Source organism: Sesamum indicum, linkage group LG3, assembly GCF_000512975.1.
Source record: "Sesamum indicum cultivar Zhongzhi No. 13 linkage group LG3, S_indicum_v1.0, whole genome shotgun sequence".
NCBI classification, from domain to species: domain Eukaryota; kingdom Viridiplantae; phylum Streptophyta; class Magnoliopsida; order Lamiales; family Pedaliaceae; genus Sesamum; species Sesamum indicum.
In genome coordinates, this window is record NC_026147.1 from 14660663 (window position 1) to 14678659 (window position 17997).

At 33.6% G+C, this 17997-nt stretch overlaps 2 protein-coding genes across 2 annotated transcripts; one reads left to right on the forward strand and one right to left on the reverse strand.

The window, feature by feature from the left end:
• Window positions 554-2056, reverse strand: LOC105158408 (F-box/kelch-repeat protein At3g23880). The gene has a single exon (XM_011075160.2). The coding sequence runs from the start codon at window positions 1930-1932 to the stop codon at window positions 775-777; it is 1158 nt and encodes a 385-aa protein (XP_011073462.1). The 5' UTR covers window positions 1933-2056; the 3' UTR covers window positions 554-774.
• LOC105158409 (heat stress transcription factor A-6b-like) lies at window positions 9080-12778 on the forward strand. Its single transcript, XM_011075161.2, has 2 exons — window positions 9080-9607; window positions 12003-12778. The coding sequence occupies exons 1-2, from the start codon at window positions 9287-9289 to the stop codon at window positions 12729-12731; spliced, it is 1050 nt and encodes a 349-aa protein (XP_011073463.1). The 5' UTR covers window positions 9080-9286; the 3' UTR covers window positions 12732-12778.

Consider the following 17997-nt stretch of genomic DNA (forward strand, 5'->3'; position numbering starts at 1 on the left):
GTGGGGAGGGAGTGGCTACAGTAGTGGCGGCAGCGACGGCTTTTTTTTTTTAGCATATAAATTAATTTTTAATTAATTTAATTAAAATAATAAGTTTTAGGATTTGAGGAAAAGTTCGGGTTAGGGTTTATGCAAGGGAAAATACTCAACTTTCTTGGGGTCCTCAGCCCCAATTGACTTGAAGGATCACGTGACCCCTATACTAATTTCCCTTCAACATTAAATTACTTAACAACATGTGAGTTACATGTTCAATTTTTTGTTTAAAATTGACAAAAGAGAAGAATTTTTATAAATCATGGGGCTAAAAAAGGTAAGGCCCCTTCTTTGTGGTATCACTATGCAATTTAACTTCTCCTCATATTAGGCATTAGTTGAGATATGATAACTTTGTTGTGACCAACTTCTCATATTATGACCATCTTCTTCAATTGAGCCTCCTGTCTTGTCACATTCATAAAATTGAAATTCTTCCGTCCAAACATAGCGTAAGAATTTAGCTATTTTATTATAAGTCAATTAAATAAAATAAAAAATGCAATGATATTTAGAATAGAAAATTTAAATCATGCATAAATTCATTCACCAATCTTTGGACATTGAATAGGCATTTTGGATCAGACCTCGAGGTAAAAACACATGCAAAACAGAACTCTAAATCACAACACATAAAAACACGGAGTATTCATAAACTAAAGAGCTATATATCACCATATGATAAGCCATAGTTCGTTTTCTAACAATAGATAACTACATACTCCACATTCATCTCCTCTACTCCCACACTAGCTCAGGATCAAAATCAGGGGAAAGAAGGCTCTCACTGTAGGTAGCAGCTTCAACCTGGACGTGGTTGCTTAAACGATGAATCTCATGGTACTGGGATGGTTTATACATTATCAAATCTGAACCAAGGCTGAGTAAAACCCCTCCATTCTCCGAAACAAACAACAACTTCAGTCTCACATGATCGTTATGCCTCATACAGAAGAAGTACGGCACGCAGACTAGTTTCATCCAAGATTCTTTCCGACCAGACTCTTTGAGCACCCAAACATCCATGTAACTATAATAGTCATACGACGCACAAAGACATCCTCCAGAAACTCCCAACATAACATTACCATCATTGCTTCCACACACAGGAAGCTCTACACTTGAGCAAGTGTCCATCGTGACATTCTGTGCAACTACAGCCCATTTGCTCGCACTATCACCATGATACACTTTCCAGTGTATGGCTCCGTTCACGAACACGCCAGGACCATCAAGTATTTTACCACTAGGCCAGTCTACAGTTCTCCATGTATCAGCTCTCCAACTATACACCTTCACCTGAGTTTCATACACTTCCACATCACGGAAAACCCAACCAGATTCCACAACTTTGTAGTCATCTCTAGAAGCATCATACCCAAATCCATATTCCAGGCCAGATAAATACCTATCAGAAACGGGTAACTTTTTCGATTTTCTTGTAGCTGGATTCCAGAGAACTACAGTATGGGGGTATACAGCTACACAAACCAAACCGTTACAAGAGCCCACAATCCGGATTTCATCATCCATATCACTAGTAGGATAATCAAACACCGAATTATCCATAGACGAATTCGCATCTATATTTGGGCATAGTGAAAAGGTATTAAACACCATAGGGAGAGGACCGGAGCCGACAACTAGTCTGTTATGGGAATATATATTGCTCTTACTCGAAATCCGGAGATGGGTCTTGATGAATCGTGGGCTGGAGATTAAAGAAAGCCATGATTTTGAAACGCACCTGAATCTGAGGAGTGCTTTCACGGGTAGTCTTAGCAAGATTTCCATTATGATCTCTTCAGGGAGGTTCGGTAAAGGGACTGATAAACCTCCAGTCAGGCAATCGACCACTTGGGTCAGTGCACGCTTAGTTGAGTTTACTCTCGCCATTAGAGGGTTTCTGATACTGTTGGAGAAAAAGGAACGTGGGAGTCGGGCTCTATCCTCTTCGTTCCTAAACGAAATACCAACAGAAACTACAGTCAACCTGGGTAGTCGAGAGTATTTGGTAAATGTTTGAGGGCTTATCTGCATTTACTAATGTCGTGCTTCAGTTTTTGGGGGTTAATTATTTTTTTATTATTAATAAATATATAAACTATATAAATATAATTTAAATAAATTATATAATAAAATATGCGGATTACATCCGCTATTCGAATATCTTTTTTTTTTTAAAATATGCTTAAGTCGTGGATTGCAACACGACTTATTTTAATTTTTTTTTAAATTTTTATTTAATTAGATTTTATATAAATTAATTATATCAAATTTATTTTTAAAAATATATTAAAATTCAAAAATTATAATATTAAAATTGATTAATTTTAAAAAATACAATTGAGTATAAAATAATAGTGTATATTTTTTACACAATTGTAAAAAATACAATGAATTATATCATTATTGTTGACAACCCCTTTAAGCATGACTTCAAGACAAACCAAATTGAGCCCATTTGCCGCAAGAATATTCTAGGTTTGCAATTTTGACAATATGGGTATTGAGTCCATGTCCATTCTGATGTCTTGTAACAATTGAGGCGGACTGTTGGAACTGATGGTATTTGGTGACGGTATACTCAACAAAATTTTGTTGCCAATGTTTGAACATCTTGTATGCAAAATCCGTCTATAGTTGGTCGTTGGCCAAGATTACACTACTTTTCGCTAATCTCTCATGAAAATAATGGACACTTCATTGAAGCGTCATCTTAACTATTGTTGTCAACAGTAGCGGCGAGCCGCTTTCAATACTCCATTAATGCATTATGACATGTTTGTCGTCAAATTACCGTATTGCTATCCACCATTATGAAATATTGTCCATTTTTTCTTGTTAATCTAGTCTAAGAATTCAAACGCGACTAGTTTTTGGTTCTTTATCTCTTCCATAATTCGATTGAATTTACTGATTTGATATACAGAGCCAACTCTCCGATAAAGATCCTTCAACATGATATTTTTTAAACGACTGTTGAAATTAGAACACACATTTCTCAAGCAATACCGGTGCACGCCGTGAGGTGGCACAAAATTCAAACTTTCACGTACTGCTTTAATGATACCAAGATGACGGTCAGAAATAGGGCACATCCCACGTCGCCGTATAACATGTCTGCTTAATTGTCTAAAAAATTATTTTCAAAATGAGTATTGATTCTTCATCGATAATTGCAAAAGCAAGAGGGAGTACTTGTTGATTTCCATCCATGGCAACAACAATCAACATTTTGTGCTTGTACTTTGTGTATAAATGGGTTCCATCTACACTGCTAAGTTTTCGACAGTATTGAAATCCTTCGGTACATGGTTTGAATGCCCAGAAGATGTATCCCAACACAAATGCACTGGTTCACAGTTGGAAGGCTTTGTGTTCCCTTTCAACAATAGTTCCTAGATTATATTTTTTGAAAGCTCCCATGTATTTGGACAGCTTTCGAACTGAGCTCTCCCATGTGTCGTAAATAATTTCATGTACCATCTTTAAACTGTACCATGCCTTTTTGTATGGTATAACATACCATGTATGGCCTTTCAAATTTTGGATGACATGTATGCAGGGTTGCATTTCACATGTCCTAAAAGCAAAGAAGCAATATAAACTCTATCTAAATTACCATGTTCACGGGACATATCATTCAATATACATGTAAGGTCACCTCCATATTTGGTTATTGTCCACCTTCTAATATTTCATTTTAATCAGTCGACTAATGATGTATGCTTATGCTTATACAAATATATATATACCTGGGTTACGCTGCTTACAGACCACTTTCCACTTGACCTTCGAACTCTCAGTTACAAAATACTCGTGACGTGCATGTCGTATCGAGTGATCTTTCACCACCTCGATTAAAGCTTCTTTACTTTTGAAAAGCATTCCCACATCAAGTTTGCATTCATTCTTGTCATAAAATTTTGCATTCATACTAACTTGTAGTTATTATTAAAACAAGTTTGTTTAACTGTTTTACACGAGAACGTTCAGAATTTAGCTGTTTTACACGATTTTATTAAAACAAATTTGTTTCCCTTTCATGCTAGCTTGTAGTTATTATTACACTTAGCAAATTTACCACACAAATGCATGGGTCTAGACCAACGTTTGGGTCAAGTTTCGTGGAATTATGAGAACATTCAAAATTTAGCTGTTTTGCACAGTTTTATTAAAGTAAATTTGTTTCCCATTCATACTAAGTTGTAGTTATTATCACATTTAGCAAAGTTACCACACAAATGCATGGGTCTAGACCTACGTTTGGGTCAAGTTTCGTGGAACTCTGAGAACGTTCAAAATTTAGTTGTTTTACACGGTTTTATTAAAGTAAATTTATTTTTCCTTTCATACTAACTTGTAGTTATTATTACGCTTAGCAAATTTACCATACAAATACATGGGTCTAGACCTACGTTTGGGTTAAGTTTCGTGAAACTCTGAGAACGTTCAAAATTTAGTTGTTTTGCACGGTTTTATTAAAGCAAGTTTGTTTTCTTTTCATACTAACTTGTAGTTATTATTACGCTTAGCAAATTTACCACACAAATGCATGGGTTTAGACCTACGTTTGGGTCAAATTTTGTGAAATTCTGAGAACGTTCAAAATTTAGCTGTTTTGCACGATTTTATTAAATTAAATTTGTTTCCCTTTCATACTAACTTGTAGTTATTATTACGCTTAGCAAATTTACCATACAAATGCATGGGTTTAGACCTACGTTTGGGTCAAGTTTCGTGAAACTCCGAGAACGTTCAAAATTTAGTTGTTTTGCATGGTTTTATTAAAGCAAGTTTGTATCCTTTTCATACTAACTTGTAGTTATTATTACCCTTAGCAAATTTGCCACATAAATGCATGGTCTAGACCTACGTTTGGGTCAAATTTTGTGGAATTCTGATAATGTTCAAAATTTAGTTGTTTTGCACGGTTTTATTAAATCAAGTTTGTTTCCCTTTCATACTAACTTGTAGTTATTATTACGCTTAGCAAAATTTGCCACACAAATGCATGGGTCTAGACCTACGTTTGGGTCAAATTTTGTGAGATTGTGAGAACGTTCAAAATTTAGTTGTTTTGCACGGTTTTATTAAATCAAGTTTGTTTCCCTTTCATACTAAGTTGTAGTTATTATTACGCTTAGCAAATTTACCACACAAATGCATAGGTTTAGACCTACGTTTGTGTCAAGTTTCGTGGAATTGTGAGAACGTTCAAAATTTACCTGTTTTGCACGGTTTTATTAAAGAAAGTTTGTTTCTCTTTCATACTAACTTTTAGTTATTATTATGCTTAGCAAATTTACCATAAAAATGCATTGGTCTAGAAAAATGTTTCGGTCATGTTTCGTGCAATTCTGAGAACATGGAAGTTTTCTACTAAAATGCCCTTTTTTGTTTTTGTATTTTTTTATAATTTAAATTAAAATATTAAATTATATTTAGTTTATTTAATATTAAATATTAAATTAAATTATATTTAATTCAATAATCATATAATTATTAATTTTTAAATCTAAAAATTATTTTTAATGAATTTAAATATATATTTAATTACAATAATTATTATTATAATTTTTCTTAATTAGCTAAAATATTTAATTATTATAATTATTTAAAATATTCTTAATTAACAAAATATATTTTAATTAATATAATTAAAATTAATAAAAAAGGAAAGAAAAATCGTACAATTTTCTCCCCTTTTTTGCCGGAAACTTGTTTATGAGTTTTCGGTGTCGTCCGAATGAGTTTCCGACGGTCAATAGTACCATTCAAATCCTCTCTTCAAGATGAACATTTTCATACCTTCAATTTGAGTTTTTATCGATCGTAGAGATTAGGCTCAAACAACGACCGCTAAACATGTTTTTCGTTGATTCTTCATCGTCCGATCAAATTTCGGTACCACCACCATCAGACTCGCCTCTTCAAGACTATTCTAATAAGACCGACTTCACTCAATTTGGTAAAAATTTATGAAGATATGATGATTTTAAGAAATTGCGCCGTCGTGTGGGAGATGGTGGTGGGATGGGGGGGCAACGGGGGGTCGGTGGGTTGGGTGTGGGGCAGCAGGGGGGTAAGGGGTGGGGTAGTTAGCTTTTTTTTTAATATATAATAATAATATATTTTTTTAATTTTAAATTATTTATATATAATATAAGTTAAGTAATTTGTTGAATCTAAACATTTTATTATTTTAAAATCTAAAGGTTGAAATTAGTTGGTTAGATTTAACGATCAGTATTTGATCAAAGAAAATTCAACGATCATTATAATAAGAAATAATATATATTAAGTAAAGGTATAACTGTCATTTTCTAAAAAATTAACACCGTTAGTTGGATTTAACGGAGAGAGGACGATTGAGTTGAGTTTTACAAAACATAGGGGGCTTTTAACCTATTCTCATAATAGGAGGGTTTTTTTTACATACTTTTTAAAACACAGAAGATTTTTATGCATTTTGTCCCTAATTTGTATGGCATTACCACCCAATGTATTAACTAAAGTAACTATTACTAATTGAGAAAAGTGAGAAATTTGAAGAAGCTCTAAAAAGCACATAAACGTACATATGAAACTATTCTTGGTGTTAGTTTGTATACTAGCGTTTGTGTTGTGGAAAATATAATGGGAGGACTAAAATCCACGCAAATATGTACTAATTACATTTTGTATGCAAACTAACTATTGCAGTGAATAATGTATGTAATGAAATAAAAAAAAAAAAAAAAGAAAACATTTTTCAGCTAAAATAACAAACATGTGAATCCATCCTTAAATAACAAAAAAGTTTGTAAAATAAAGATAGAAGGAGGAATATGGTTAAAATTGACTTTGAGATACAAACACTGCTTTAGAAGTGGAACATGGTAAGCGTGTTCTTATCCATTCGCCTGTTGATGTTCTAAATTGAAGAACACAGACATGTTGTGTATCACAGCCTAGGCATGTAAGTCTTAATCTAGATATTGGATGTGCTTGTTTGAAAAATATACATGTGTCACTTAATATGATCAGCTCATGTTTTCTTCATAAAAAATTAATAATAAAATTACCTAAAGACGGGCACATAACTGTTTTTCAGTCACATTGTCGTTGGAATATTATGAGAGGGACCAAATTGAAACAAAAATTAAAATTTACGAATGCTAAAATCAATAAAGAATTTGAAGGATTAAAGTAATTTTAAATGCTAAAATCTATACCTTATTATTAAGGGAGATCAAGCTAGCATCTCTTTGGTGTCTCCCTCTTTTTTGATATGTTTTTTATATATATAATTTATTTTTTTATTCATCTTAGAACTTCCCATTCCACCACTATCTTTTGATATTTAATTATTTTTATTATTATTTTTAAGCTTCTTTTTTTGACAATAATCATTTTTTATATACTTTATTAAACAATAAATATTTTTAAAATATTTTGTATTAATTAATATTGTAAATTTGCACATATATATAGTATGTGCCACAAATTCTAGTATTAATTAATTATGATGCAATAATTAAACAATTAATTTATTGAATACAGACCAATGTTGCCCTAAACACCAATTTAGACAACCTTCGGACATATACGTCTTCTTTTACCCAAAAAAAAAAAAAGAAAGAAAAAAGAAAAGGTTTAACGTTTTCTGGACTTTTGGTTCTACTGTCAACATAAAAGTGCTGAACATATACAGCAACAAAAACTTAAAAATTATGTCTGCCCTAACCTCAACTTAAAATATTCCTCTATATAAATGTTGCACTTTTCAATGTATACTAATTTGTTTAATGTAAGAATCTTGATGTGCTAAGTGGACCACTCCAAGAATTCATAATTAACTATCACATTCAAACTTTAATTATTATTTTATTACATAGTTGTATAGATATTTCTTGATATCTTCAACCTAAGCCCAAGATATTTTTGAGGAAGGTTTCTATTACCATACCCACAACTTAAATCTGCACCAATATTATTAATGTCTCATAATTCTCTACAACAGCTAGGACTCAAGAATTTGTTAGAAACTAAGAATTTGAAATTTTATAATTTTTGAAAAGTGGTATGTTTTTATCGTTGCATATTATTAGTTTCTATAGTTTTCAATGATTTGGTTCGAAAAAGTTTAAATTATTTATTGTTACTATGATATTTTTTTAGTTCGATCAATATATAACGTCATGATTTTTTAAATATATAGAAACAACAATTACTAATTATCATACAATCGTCATTAATTAATATCTGCATAATATTTTATTTTTAACTAGAAAAAAATGCAAACAACCCCCTGTGATATCGTAAATGAGCAAATTATCTCCTTATGAAAAAATAAATAGTGATTTACCTTCCTATATTTTTTTAAATACAACAATTTACCTCCCTATATTTTTCAATTTACCTCCCTGTATAAGGAGGTAAATTGTTTCATTGTAAAAATTATATGGGGATAAATTGTTATATTTTTTTCATAAAGGGATAATATGCTCATTTTTAATATCACATGGGGATGAATTGCTACTCATCCTTTTATGATATACGTGTGAGGCCCATCTATTGATTTTTTCTCCCAAAAGTTACCATCTAATTAAGAACGTCCACACGACGATTATGTAGGTTGTGAAACAAACGGTGGAGTAAACAAAGAACTAAATTTGTTATGCTTTTGGATCAAAATTAAAATTCCATAAATTAAGTGTGCAATTTTTACTGAAATTTGGACCAAAAAGAAAATTTGATAAATTAAGTGTGGGACTAAAGTTGAAATTACCCTATTTAATGAGACTCAAATTGCAGTTTTGCCCCCTTAACTACTCACTTAATTATTTCATTTGAATTTGGCCGTTGAAAAATAATAGTTTAATTGTATACTTTTTGCCAAAAGGAGAAAGAGCGTGGGACATGAAAATATCTTGAAAACCATTTTGGGCCTGCTTGCCTCACAACTTTCCACCTGTCCAAATTTCGACAGTATATTTTTCAATAAACAATGTTTAATTATCACTATAACGCTTATTCTCACAAGCCTAATGACTCCAACAAAACCTGTTCATACCTTAGCAAAATCAATTGTTGTTTCCCAGGTTTTTTGCTTGCTTTCGTTTCTTCTTTCCCAAAGCCCTGATGTCTTGTAATTATTTCAAGAATCTCTCCCTTTTGTTAATTAATTTTTGAGAAAAATCATGTAGTGCATATTTTGGTAGAGCTAGCCAAAGACATAATCAGTAGCTGTTGATTTAGATTTATGTTTTGGGAAAGAGATATGAATGATATGGGATCCATCAAGGAGGAGTACTTGGGATCTACAAGTACTTCATCAGCATCGTTTACAGACAGAAGGAGTGTTCCTCAACCAATGGAAGGGTTACATGAGACAGGCCCCCCACCATTCTTGAGCAAGACTTATGATTTGGTCGAAGATCCAACCACAAATGAGATTGTTTCTTGGAGTAGAGGCAACAACAGCTTCATTGTCTGGGATCCTCAGACCTTTGCCATGAATCTCCTTCCTAGGTATTTCAAACACAACAATTTCTCAAGCTTTGTCAGACAGCTCAACACTTATGTAAGTAATTATATGTATACATGCTCTCTCTCTCTCTCTCTCCCTCTCTCTCTCTCTCTCTCTCTGTGTGTTTGTGTTTGGAGTGCCCTAGATTTTTTTTGCCTCTATTAGGTACATGTTCAAAAAGCAAATAGAATGTGGTGTTGATTTTACTATTTTTCTTGCTTTTGGGAAAATAGGTAAAGAAATGTCAAGTTGGCATTTTCTTATACTGTTGGCCTTTTTTTGTCTGTTTAATGAATCCAATTGGCGGGATCTCTCCTATATGCAGTACTATTTCTCCGTGTGCCCACATATATATACATATGTGTATGTGTGTATTTTATGTGTGGATCCTTGACCTTCTTAGTTCATGAGACATCACATGCTTTTGATTTGTAATAAATCCTCCCACAAGATTGTGTGTACTGTGTGTGTGTTTTATGTGTGGATATTTGATCTTTTAAGTTCAGAACACATCACATGCTTTTGATTTGAAGCAGATCCTTTCACAAGACTAAAGGCTTAATTGTATTTACTATCCCTTATATTAGAGAGTCACAAAATAAAAACTTTAGATATAGGGTTGGTATAAGGTACGCCGAAATTAAGTTTTATTTCGCAATTGTAGGACTCCGACCATCGAATTTTTAGAAGTGGCTGGAATTCGCTTATGTGGACAAAATTAGAGCTTTTTTTGATAGATTTTTGTTGACTGAGTTTTTTTTTTTTATGTGCCATGTAAGCACTAACATGAAAAAAAAAAGTGAAGTCATATAAAACTAATTTGAAATTTTGTATTATGTGTATAATTCTAAAAATAAAATTATTTTTTATATAATATAAATTAAAATAAAAAATTAAACACCTTCACGCCTCCCCCGGCGGCCACCCACCAACCCAATCCATCCCCCCATTTGCCTCGATCGTTGCTGTTGTCCCTCGTAGAAGGGGGCGACGATGTCTCCAACCCTAGGAGAGGGGAGGCGACGTGGCATCGGCCCCACTCTAGGCCACGTCGCCATCACCCAGATGTCCATTGGGTTATGGTGATGTCACCCTAGCTACGGGGACCTCGCCCTCCCTCCAGGGTGAAGGCGTGGAGGTAGGGATTAGGGGGTGGGCGTGGTGGCGAGGTAGGGGGTGGGCTTGTGGGGGGTCGGTTTAGGTTATAAGTTTTTTTAATTAAACTTGTATTATATAAAATAATACTTTTAATTTTCATGACTTAAAATTATCTAAAATATTATAATTTAATTTTATAATTTTAACATTTATATTTTATGTATATATTTTGAAATTTATGGTACATTTTAAAGTGTGAAAAATTATTTATACACATTTAGAGACATCGTGCCACAACAGCTAGCATATAATATAAATTCAAATATTATTTTTGTGGAATTTGACATTCTTTTTTCATGTAATTGCTTTTGTGGTAGAGCAGAAAGAAAAGAATGTCCAATCTGTAAAAAAATTCAAATAAAAATGTGTTTTATTTTTTTTCCACTTAAATTCTTATGTAGCAATTGAGTTTTTAAAAAAATGCTCAATTAGCAAAAGCCAAAAAAAAAAAAAAAATATTTTTGTCCACATAAGCAAATTTCGGCCACTTCTAAAAATCTGATGGCCGAAGTTCTACAATTGTAAAAAATAAATAAATAAATAAATTTTGAAGTACTTTTTGACACCCCTATATTTAGGGGCAATAAAGGCAATTAAGTCCAAGGCTATATATATGTGTGTGTGTGTTTTATGTGTGGATTCTTGATCTTCTAAGTTCATTAGACATCCCATGCTTCTGATTTGAAACATATCCTCCCACAAGACTATATGTGTGTGTGTGTGTGTTTTGGGTAGATTCTTAATCTTCTAAGTTCAGACATCCCATGCTTTTGATTTGAGACATGTCCTCAGACATCCCATGCTTTTGATTTGAAACATATCCTCCCACAAGACTATGTGTGTGTCTATGTGTTTTATGTGTGGATTCTTGATCTTCTACGTTCATTAGACATATATTACATGCTTTTGATTTGAACCATATCCTCCCACAAGATTATGTGTGTGTCTGTGTGTTTTATGTGTGGATTCTTTATCTTCTAAGTTAATATATAAGACATCCGATGCTTCTGATTTAAAACATATCCTCCCACAAGATTATATGTGTCTGTGTGTGTGTGTTTTATGTGGATTCTTGATTTTCTAAGTTCATGAGACATCTGATGCTTCTGCTTCGAAACATATCCTCCCACGAGATTGTGTGTGTGTGTGTGTGTGTGTTTCAAGTGTGGATTCTTGATCTCCTAAGTTCAATAGACATCCCATGCTTTTGATTTGGAACACATACGGCCACAAGATTATGTGTGTGTGTGTGTAATGAAGGGCTAGGACTGTAATTAATAAATCTTCACAGGGGTTTAGGAAGGTTGATTCAGACAAATGGGAGTTTGCAAATCAACGGTTTTTGAGGGGACAAAGGCATCTTTTGAAGGATATAAGGAGAAGAAAGACTCCATCCACTTCCAATTCTAACCAAGCCAATCTAGACTCATGTGTTGAGGTGGGAAGGTTTGGACTGGATGCAGAAATTGATCGGTTGAGGCGGGACAAGACTGTCTTGATGGTGGAGCTTGTGAAACTGAGACAACAACAGCAGAATACAAAATCATACCTCAAAGAACTCGAGCAAAGGGTTAGAGGCACTGAACTCAAACAGCAGCAAACGATGAGTTTCTTGGCAAGGGCATTACAAAACCCCACTTTCTTGCAGCAGATAGTCCAGAGGAAAGAGCTCGAGGAGCAAATAAGCATGAAGAGACGGAAGAAAATCGATCATGGTTGTCCATTTAGTGCACACATCCACGACGACAACGTTGGAGTTGGAGAGTTTGAGGGTGTTGGTGGCATTTATGCCAAGGTTGAAGCTCAAGATCAATATGGTGACATGAATGGATTTGATCATGAAGATCATCAAGAATTATTAGGGTTTGATAGCGGAGAGAAGTCATCAATTGGTAAAGGGTTGTGGGAGGAGTTGTTAAATGATGGGATTGGGACATTTGGTGTTGAGGGAGGATTTGATGAAGAGGGTGTAGATGTTCTAGCTGAGCAAATGGGGTTCTTGGGTTCTAGCCCAAGATAAGAGTAAAATGACAATCAAGAATGGGCAAAATGACATTTTTAGTTCCACAAGATACAGAGTTATGTAGTTTTCTATTTAACGTAATTTAATTTTAAAATAATTCTAAAATTAGAAAAAAATTGACATATTTGGTTCTATTTTTTCTGGAATTTTTTTTTTAAATGGCTCTAAAATGGAGAAAATTTAATACAATTTATTGCTTTGTTTTACAGGATTTATGAGATTAAATATATCGAGTTTCTCAAATTTTCGACTATTCTAAATTTTTGTATATCAAAAGATTAAAGGTGTCCAAAATCTCCATTTTGGAACTATTTTAAAATTTTCGCAAAGCAGAGGACCAAATTTGTTGAACTTCATATCCTATGGGACTAAAAATATAATTTTGCCATAAAAAATATAATTCTTGTCTAATTATGCGTGACCAAATCAGCTGGTAGTATCGAACCAATCACACTGTCAATATATATGTCTAATTATATTTACAGTATAATTGATTACTCTTTTTGAATTATAATACTAATTATATGATAAGTATATGTGATTGATTGAAACTTATCGGACCCAACCTAAACTAAAATTCTCCTTATAATGTGTTGGGTAAGTTTAGTTTCTAACTTTAATTGTTTGGTTAAGACAAATAATGGATCTTGGGCATGCCTAACCAAGTGCAGACAAGTGTATGAATGAAGGGTTGTTTATGTTTATCTCCATGAACTGATGAAATTTCTTGACATGAACTTGTCTTTTGTAATTCTTGTTCTTGTTAATTCCCTTGTTTAAGGAGGAATAGTGTATGAGTTTGATTTTCTTAGTAGTTTGATGAATGTTGGTTATTATAAGATATATATATATATATTATCAATTATATATTTCTTGTCCAAGTAATTAATGCAAGAAGTTTTATTTAGAGTTAGTGCACTCTTCTTATTATTATTGTACGGGTAATTACACAAATCTCCCTCTTTGTATTAAAATTACAAAAGTCCCCATATGAACTATGGGAACTTGGGTAGTGAATTTTATGATGTTGGCAAAATATATATGTGACAATATCAAAATATTTAATTATAAAGACATTTTATAAGTTTATAAAAGTTGGGATGATGATGGCATGAAATTTTGTTAAGTGAATCGTCAGAAGGGTATGATTGTTAATCGGAAATAAGTAATATGGGATTAGTGTAATTTTTAAATTAAGAGGGGATCAGAATTGTGTAATTTACTATATATATACTTTTTTTATATATTTTTTAAGGTAAATTGAATTATATTTTTAAAATTTATTATAATTATGAATACTCCTTATTGTATTGAAAATTTCAAATACCCACCTTAAATGAAAAATATAATTGAACTTGTTGTAATTTATCATTAATATATAAATATTATAAATACATATATATAGCTTCTTAATTGCTTACGGCTACAAAGTCGTATGGACCAATCTGCTGATAACGTTGTAATGAGGAAAGTGACAGTCCGACGGTGATGAAGTCAACTCACAGTTTCATCTCGTAAATCACGTCGCACCGGATTCCACAGGGGGCCTTGCCCACGCTTTCTGTGGCGCGTTGGGGGTATACATGATGAGGTTTTTGAAACCCTGATGTGGAAGTGACACAACGTCAAAAGCAGCGAGTGGGCCCTGCTTGCTGAAGGAGCGAGGAGATTGCCACGTCACCTCGAACGCTTTGAAGACCCAACAGCTAATGACAGGAGAACTGCATCATCTCGCTGAAATTCTACCAAAAGACATAGACAAATGACCATATTACCCTTTTAATTTTATACCCTTGGTTTGCCTGCTCTGTGGACCAACTACTTCTTTTCACTAATGCTATTTTTGTTTGAACCTCTAATCTTAATTTAAAGAAAATATATAAGTTAAATTATAATAGTTTGTCTTAAAATTTATCATTCTCATTATTTATGAAATTATAAATATTCTATAAAATTAATAATTATCTAACAAATACCCCTTTATTATGGACTGTCACAAGGAGATATTTGTTAGACGATTGTTAATACTAGGGGAATAATTATAATTAGTGAAATAATGAGTCAAAATATTTTTGTAATTTATCTAAAAATATATATATATAACTGAAGTATTAAATATTATCATTTTAAATAAGAAAAAATTAATATTTCATTAATTTTATTTTAAATCAAAATATAAAAGCGCAAGTTTCAAACAACCAAAATGGCCTAAAGCCTCAGATTTAACCGCCCAATTGAGCTGATCATTGAATTTAAATTGGCACAAGCTTAAATACGATCAATCAATTTATTTATTTTTGGTTCAATTCATTCTTAAGTTACATATATTTTATAAGTTTTTTGATTTATTTCTGGATATAGTTTGTACTAGCAAATTTTCATAAGGCATGATTACACCGCTCTCCCTGAGATTTGATGTAATTATATGTGAATTTTTTATAATTTGAAAAATTACATTTAGCACTTTTGAGATTTGCTTCCATCTAACAAATAAATCCTCCTTTAGTCAAAACTCACTTAATTTATTGATATTAACAAAAAAAACTTAAATTAAAAATTTATATTTACCCTTGATTGACTTAAAACTGACTTACTACATATCAAATAATTATTTTCAAACTAAATTACCCTTATAATGGTGAAGATATACATCATCATATGCATCAACGCATAAAGACATATGAGGGTAATTTGATCATAAAATATTTATTTGACCTGATATAAGTCAGTAATAAATCAATCAGTGGTAAATATAGATTTATTCTTTTATTCTTTTGTTAATATAAACAAATTCGATTAATTTTAACTAATGACTTATTTGTTAGACAGAAGCAAACCTCATAGGTATTAAATGTAATTTTTCAAATCAGAGGAGGTCTATGTATAATTATACCAAATCTCAGGGAAGAAGAGTGTAATTATCCCTTTTCATTAATAGAAATTTAAAAGGAAAACGTCAATGAAATGACGGGTAAAATTTTATGCTAACAAAATAAATTCTAAAATGTATTTGTAACATAAATATACGATACAAAACAATGATCTAGTAGGTAATTCACTAATTTTTACTTTAATGTTATGAGTTTGAATTTCACATATATATGTGATGTACTACCCAAAAGGACATGGCCCAAAAAGGGGTTATAGAGTCCAACTTAAGCCCATCAACCCAAGAAGAGAGTAGCCCACCAAAAGGACCATAAATCCAGCTTAAAAAGAAGGCATAGTGAAACACTTTTCAAACCATAGGCCCAAATTCAAAGTCCAACTAAGACGCTTAGGAGAAGGGAGGAGCCCCCAAAACTCAGGATTATTAAACCTAAATGGACTTCCCATAGAATAGGAGTCCTCACATGCAAGGAATCCTCCTCGAGACAAAAACATGTTGCTGTGAGGTAATCAGTTGGAGATAAGATCAAATCATGCCTTATCCACATGTATTTCGCCCCTTTTTCTGAGAATAAAGGTAGTGTGCAAAGTCCCGCAGAGGAGGATGCGCTCTCTATATATACAGGTGCAGTCCCCCTATAGAGACACCTTCCAAAATTTGTAAAACCACTCTCTAAATCATCTCTCTCACTCTCTAAATATTTTTAAGCACTTTCTAAATATTCACTAAGCAATTCACAAGCACATTATCAAGTGTTCTTACACTGTTCACCAACTTTATTTACCATATCTCAATTTCAATTACATTTATTTACTTTTTGAATTTATTCAATCTCAAATCAGTTACTAACTTGGGGTGTTAACGCCTTTTTTGTAGGTCTTCCCTTCAGGATTTGCATTCGGTTCGGCCCAAGCTTTTAGCATAGTCCATATCCATTGGAGCCCTGCATTTTTAAATGCATCATTAGCGCCGTTTGTGGGAACACAGAGTTGAAGACGTGAGTTACAATGGAGATTCCCAACAACTCCACAAACAAACAAAAGGTTGTGGAGGAACCTGGCAATGCCCAAACTTTGCAAGTTGTTGTAGAAACACCCCTGGCCTCCAGCAATAGGGTATCCCCCATCAGCGGGGTAGCCCCCACCAGTGGAGCGATGATCTCAGAACCCCCCAGACCTGCTGACCCGCTAACTGAGCCACCACACCACAGTCTCTCCTCATACACCTCCTCGGGGGGGCTCACCTCAGAACTCCTATTGACCATACAACAGATGATCACGACTGTCATACGAGAGCAAATGGCGACACTAGTCCCACCTGCACAGTGACTCCATCAGACGTGGATAACCCTAAAGAAGAAAGTAAAAGTGTACCCCCTGCTCATGAACCACCAGTTGCAGGAGGTTAGGGACCCCCCTCGCAAATCTAGTAGGGCATCCCTCCTCAGTGGCTAGCATGTCTGGAATGCCCACAAAAAGGCCTCCAGGACGTCCAATACCAAATTGTGGGAACACCCTCAAAGGAGTAGCAGGATCCCTGTTACTGAAGAAACCATGGTAGACAAACTCTCCTCAACTTGAAGGAGCCCAACCTACCAGAGTACGATGGAACCACAGATTCGCAAGAGCACCTTTCCTACTTTGAGAATGTTTCCCTTCTCCACCGTTACACCGTTGGGGTTAAGTGCATGTGTTTGTAACCACCTTCGCACGGTTGACCCAACAGTGGTTCAATCAATTGCCGTCGGGATCCATCTGATTGTTCAGAGAATTTCGTTCTCTCTTTCTCCATCAATTTGCCAGGAGTAAACAATGTCAAAAGATAATCATGAGCTTTTTCTCTTTACAACAAATAGCAACAGAATTACTGAGAGAATATATTCAATGCTTTAATTTAGCGGCCCTATAGGTCCCTACTGCAATATCTAATACACTAATTTGTGCTTTTATGTAGGGATTACAAGATAAGGATTTCTTCGAGTCCTTAACTAAGAAACCCCCTCTCAATTTTTATAATATCCTAGAACTAGTTGAACAATACATTAACTTGAAGGAGGCTAGGGAGTACAAGAACGATGTCTTTGGTGAATAACGCAAGTAACAAAAGGACAAGGACCTACTCCATCCAGACACTTTCTCAGAATAAGCCCTGCCCTGAGGCAGGCATCTTCCTTAGAAAATCCTGCACCCAAGCAGACATCCTCCTTAGAAAATCCTGCACCGAGGCGGACATCCTCCTCAAAAAATAAGCTCTGCTCTCAAGGGGGCATCATCATAAAAAAAATAAGCCCTGCACCCAAGCAAGCATTTCCCTTATCAAATAGATTTTTACATACAAGCTTCCCTCAAGGAGTATTTTTAATATTTTAATTTA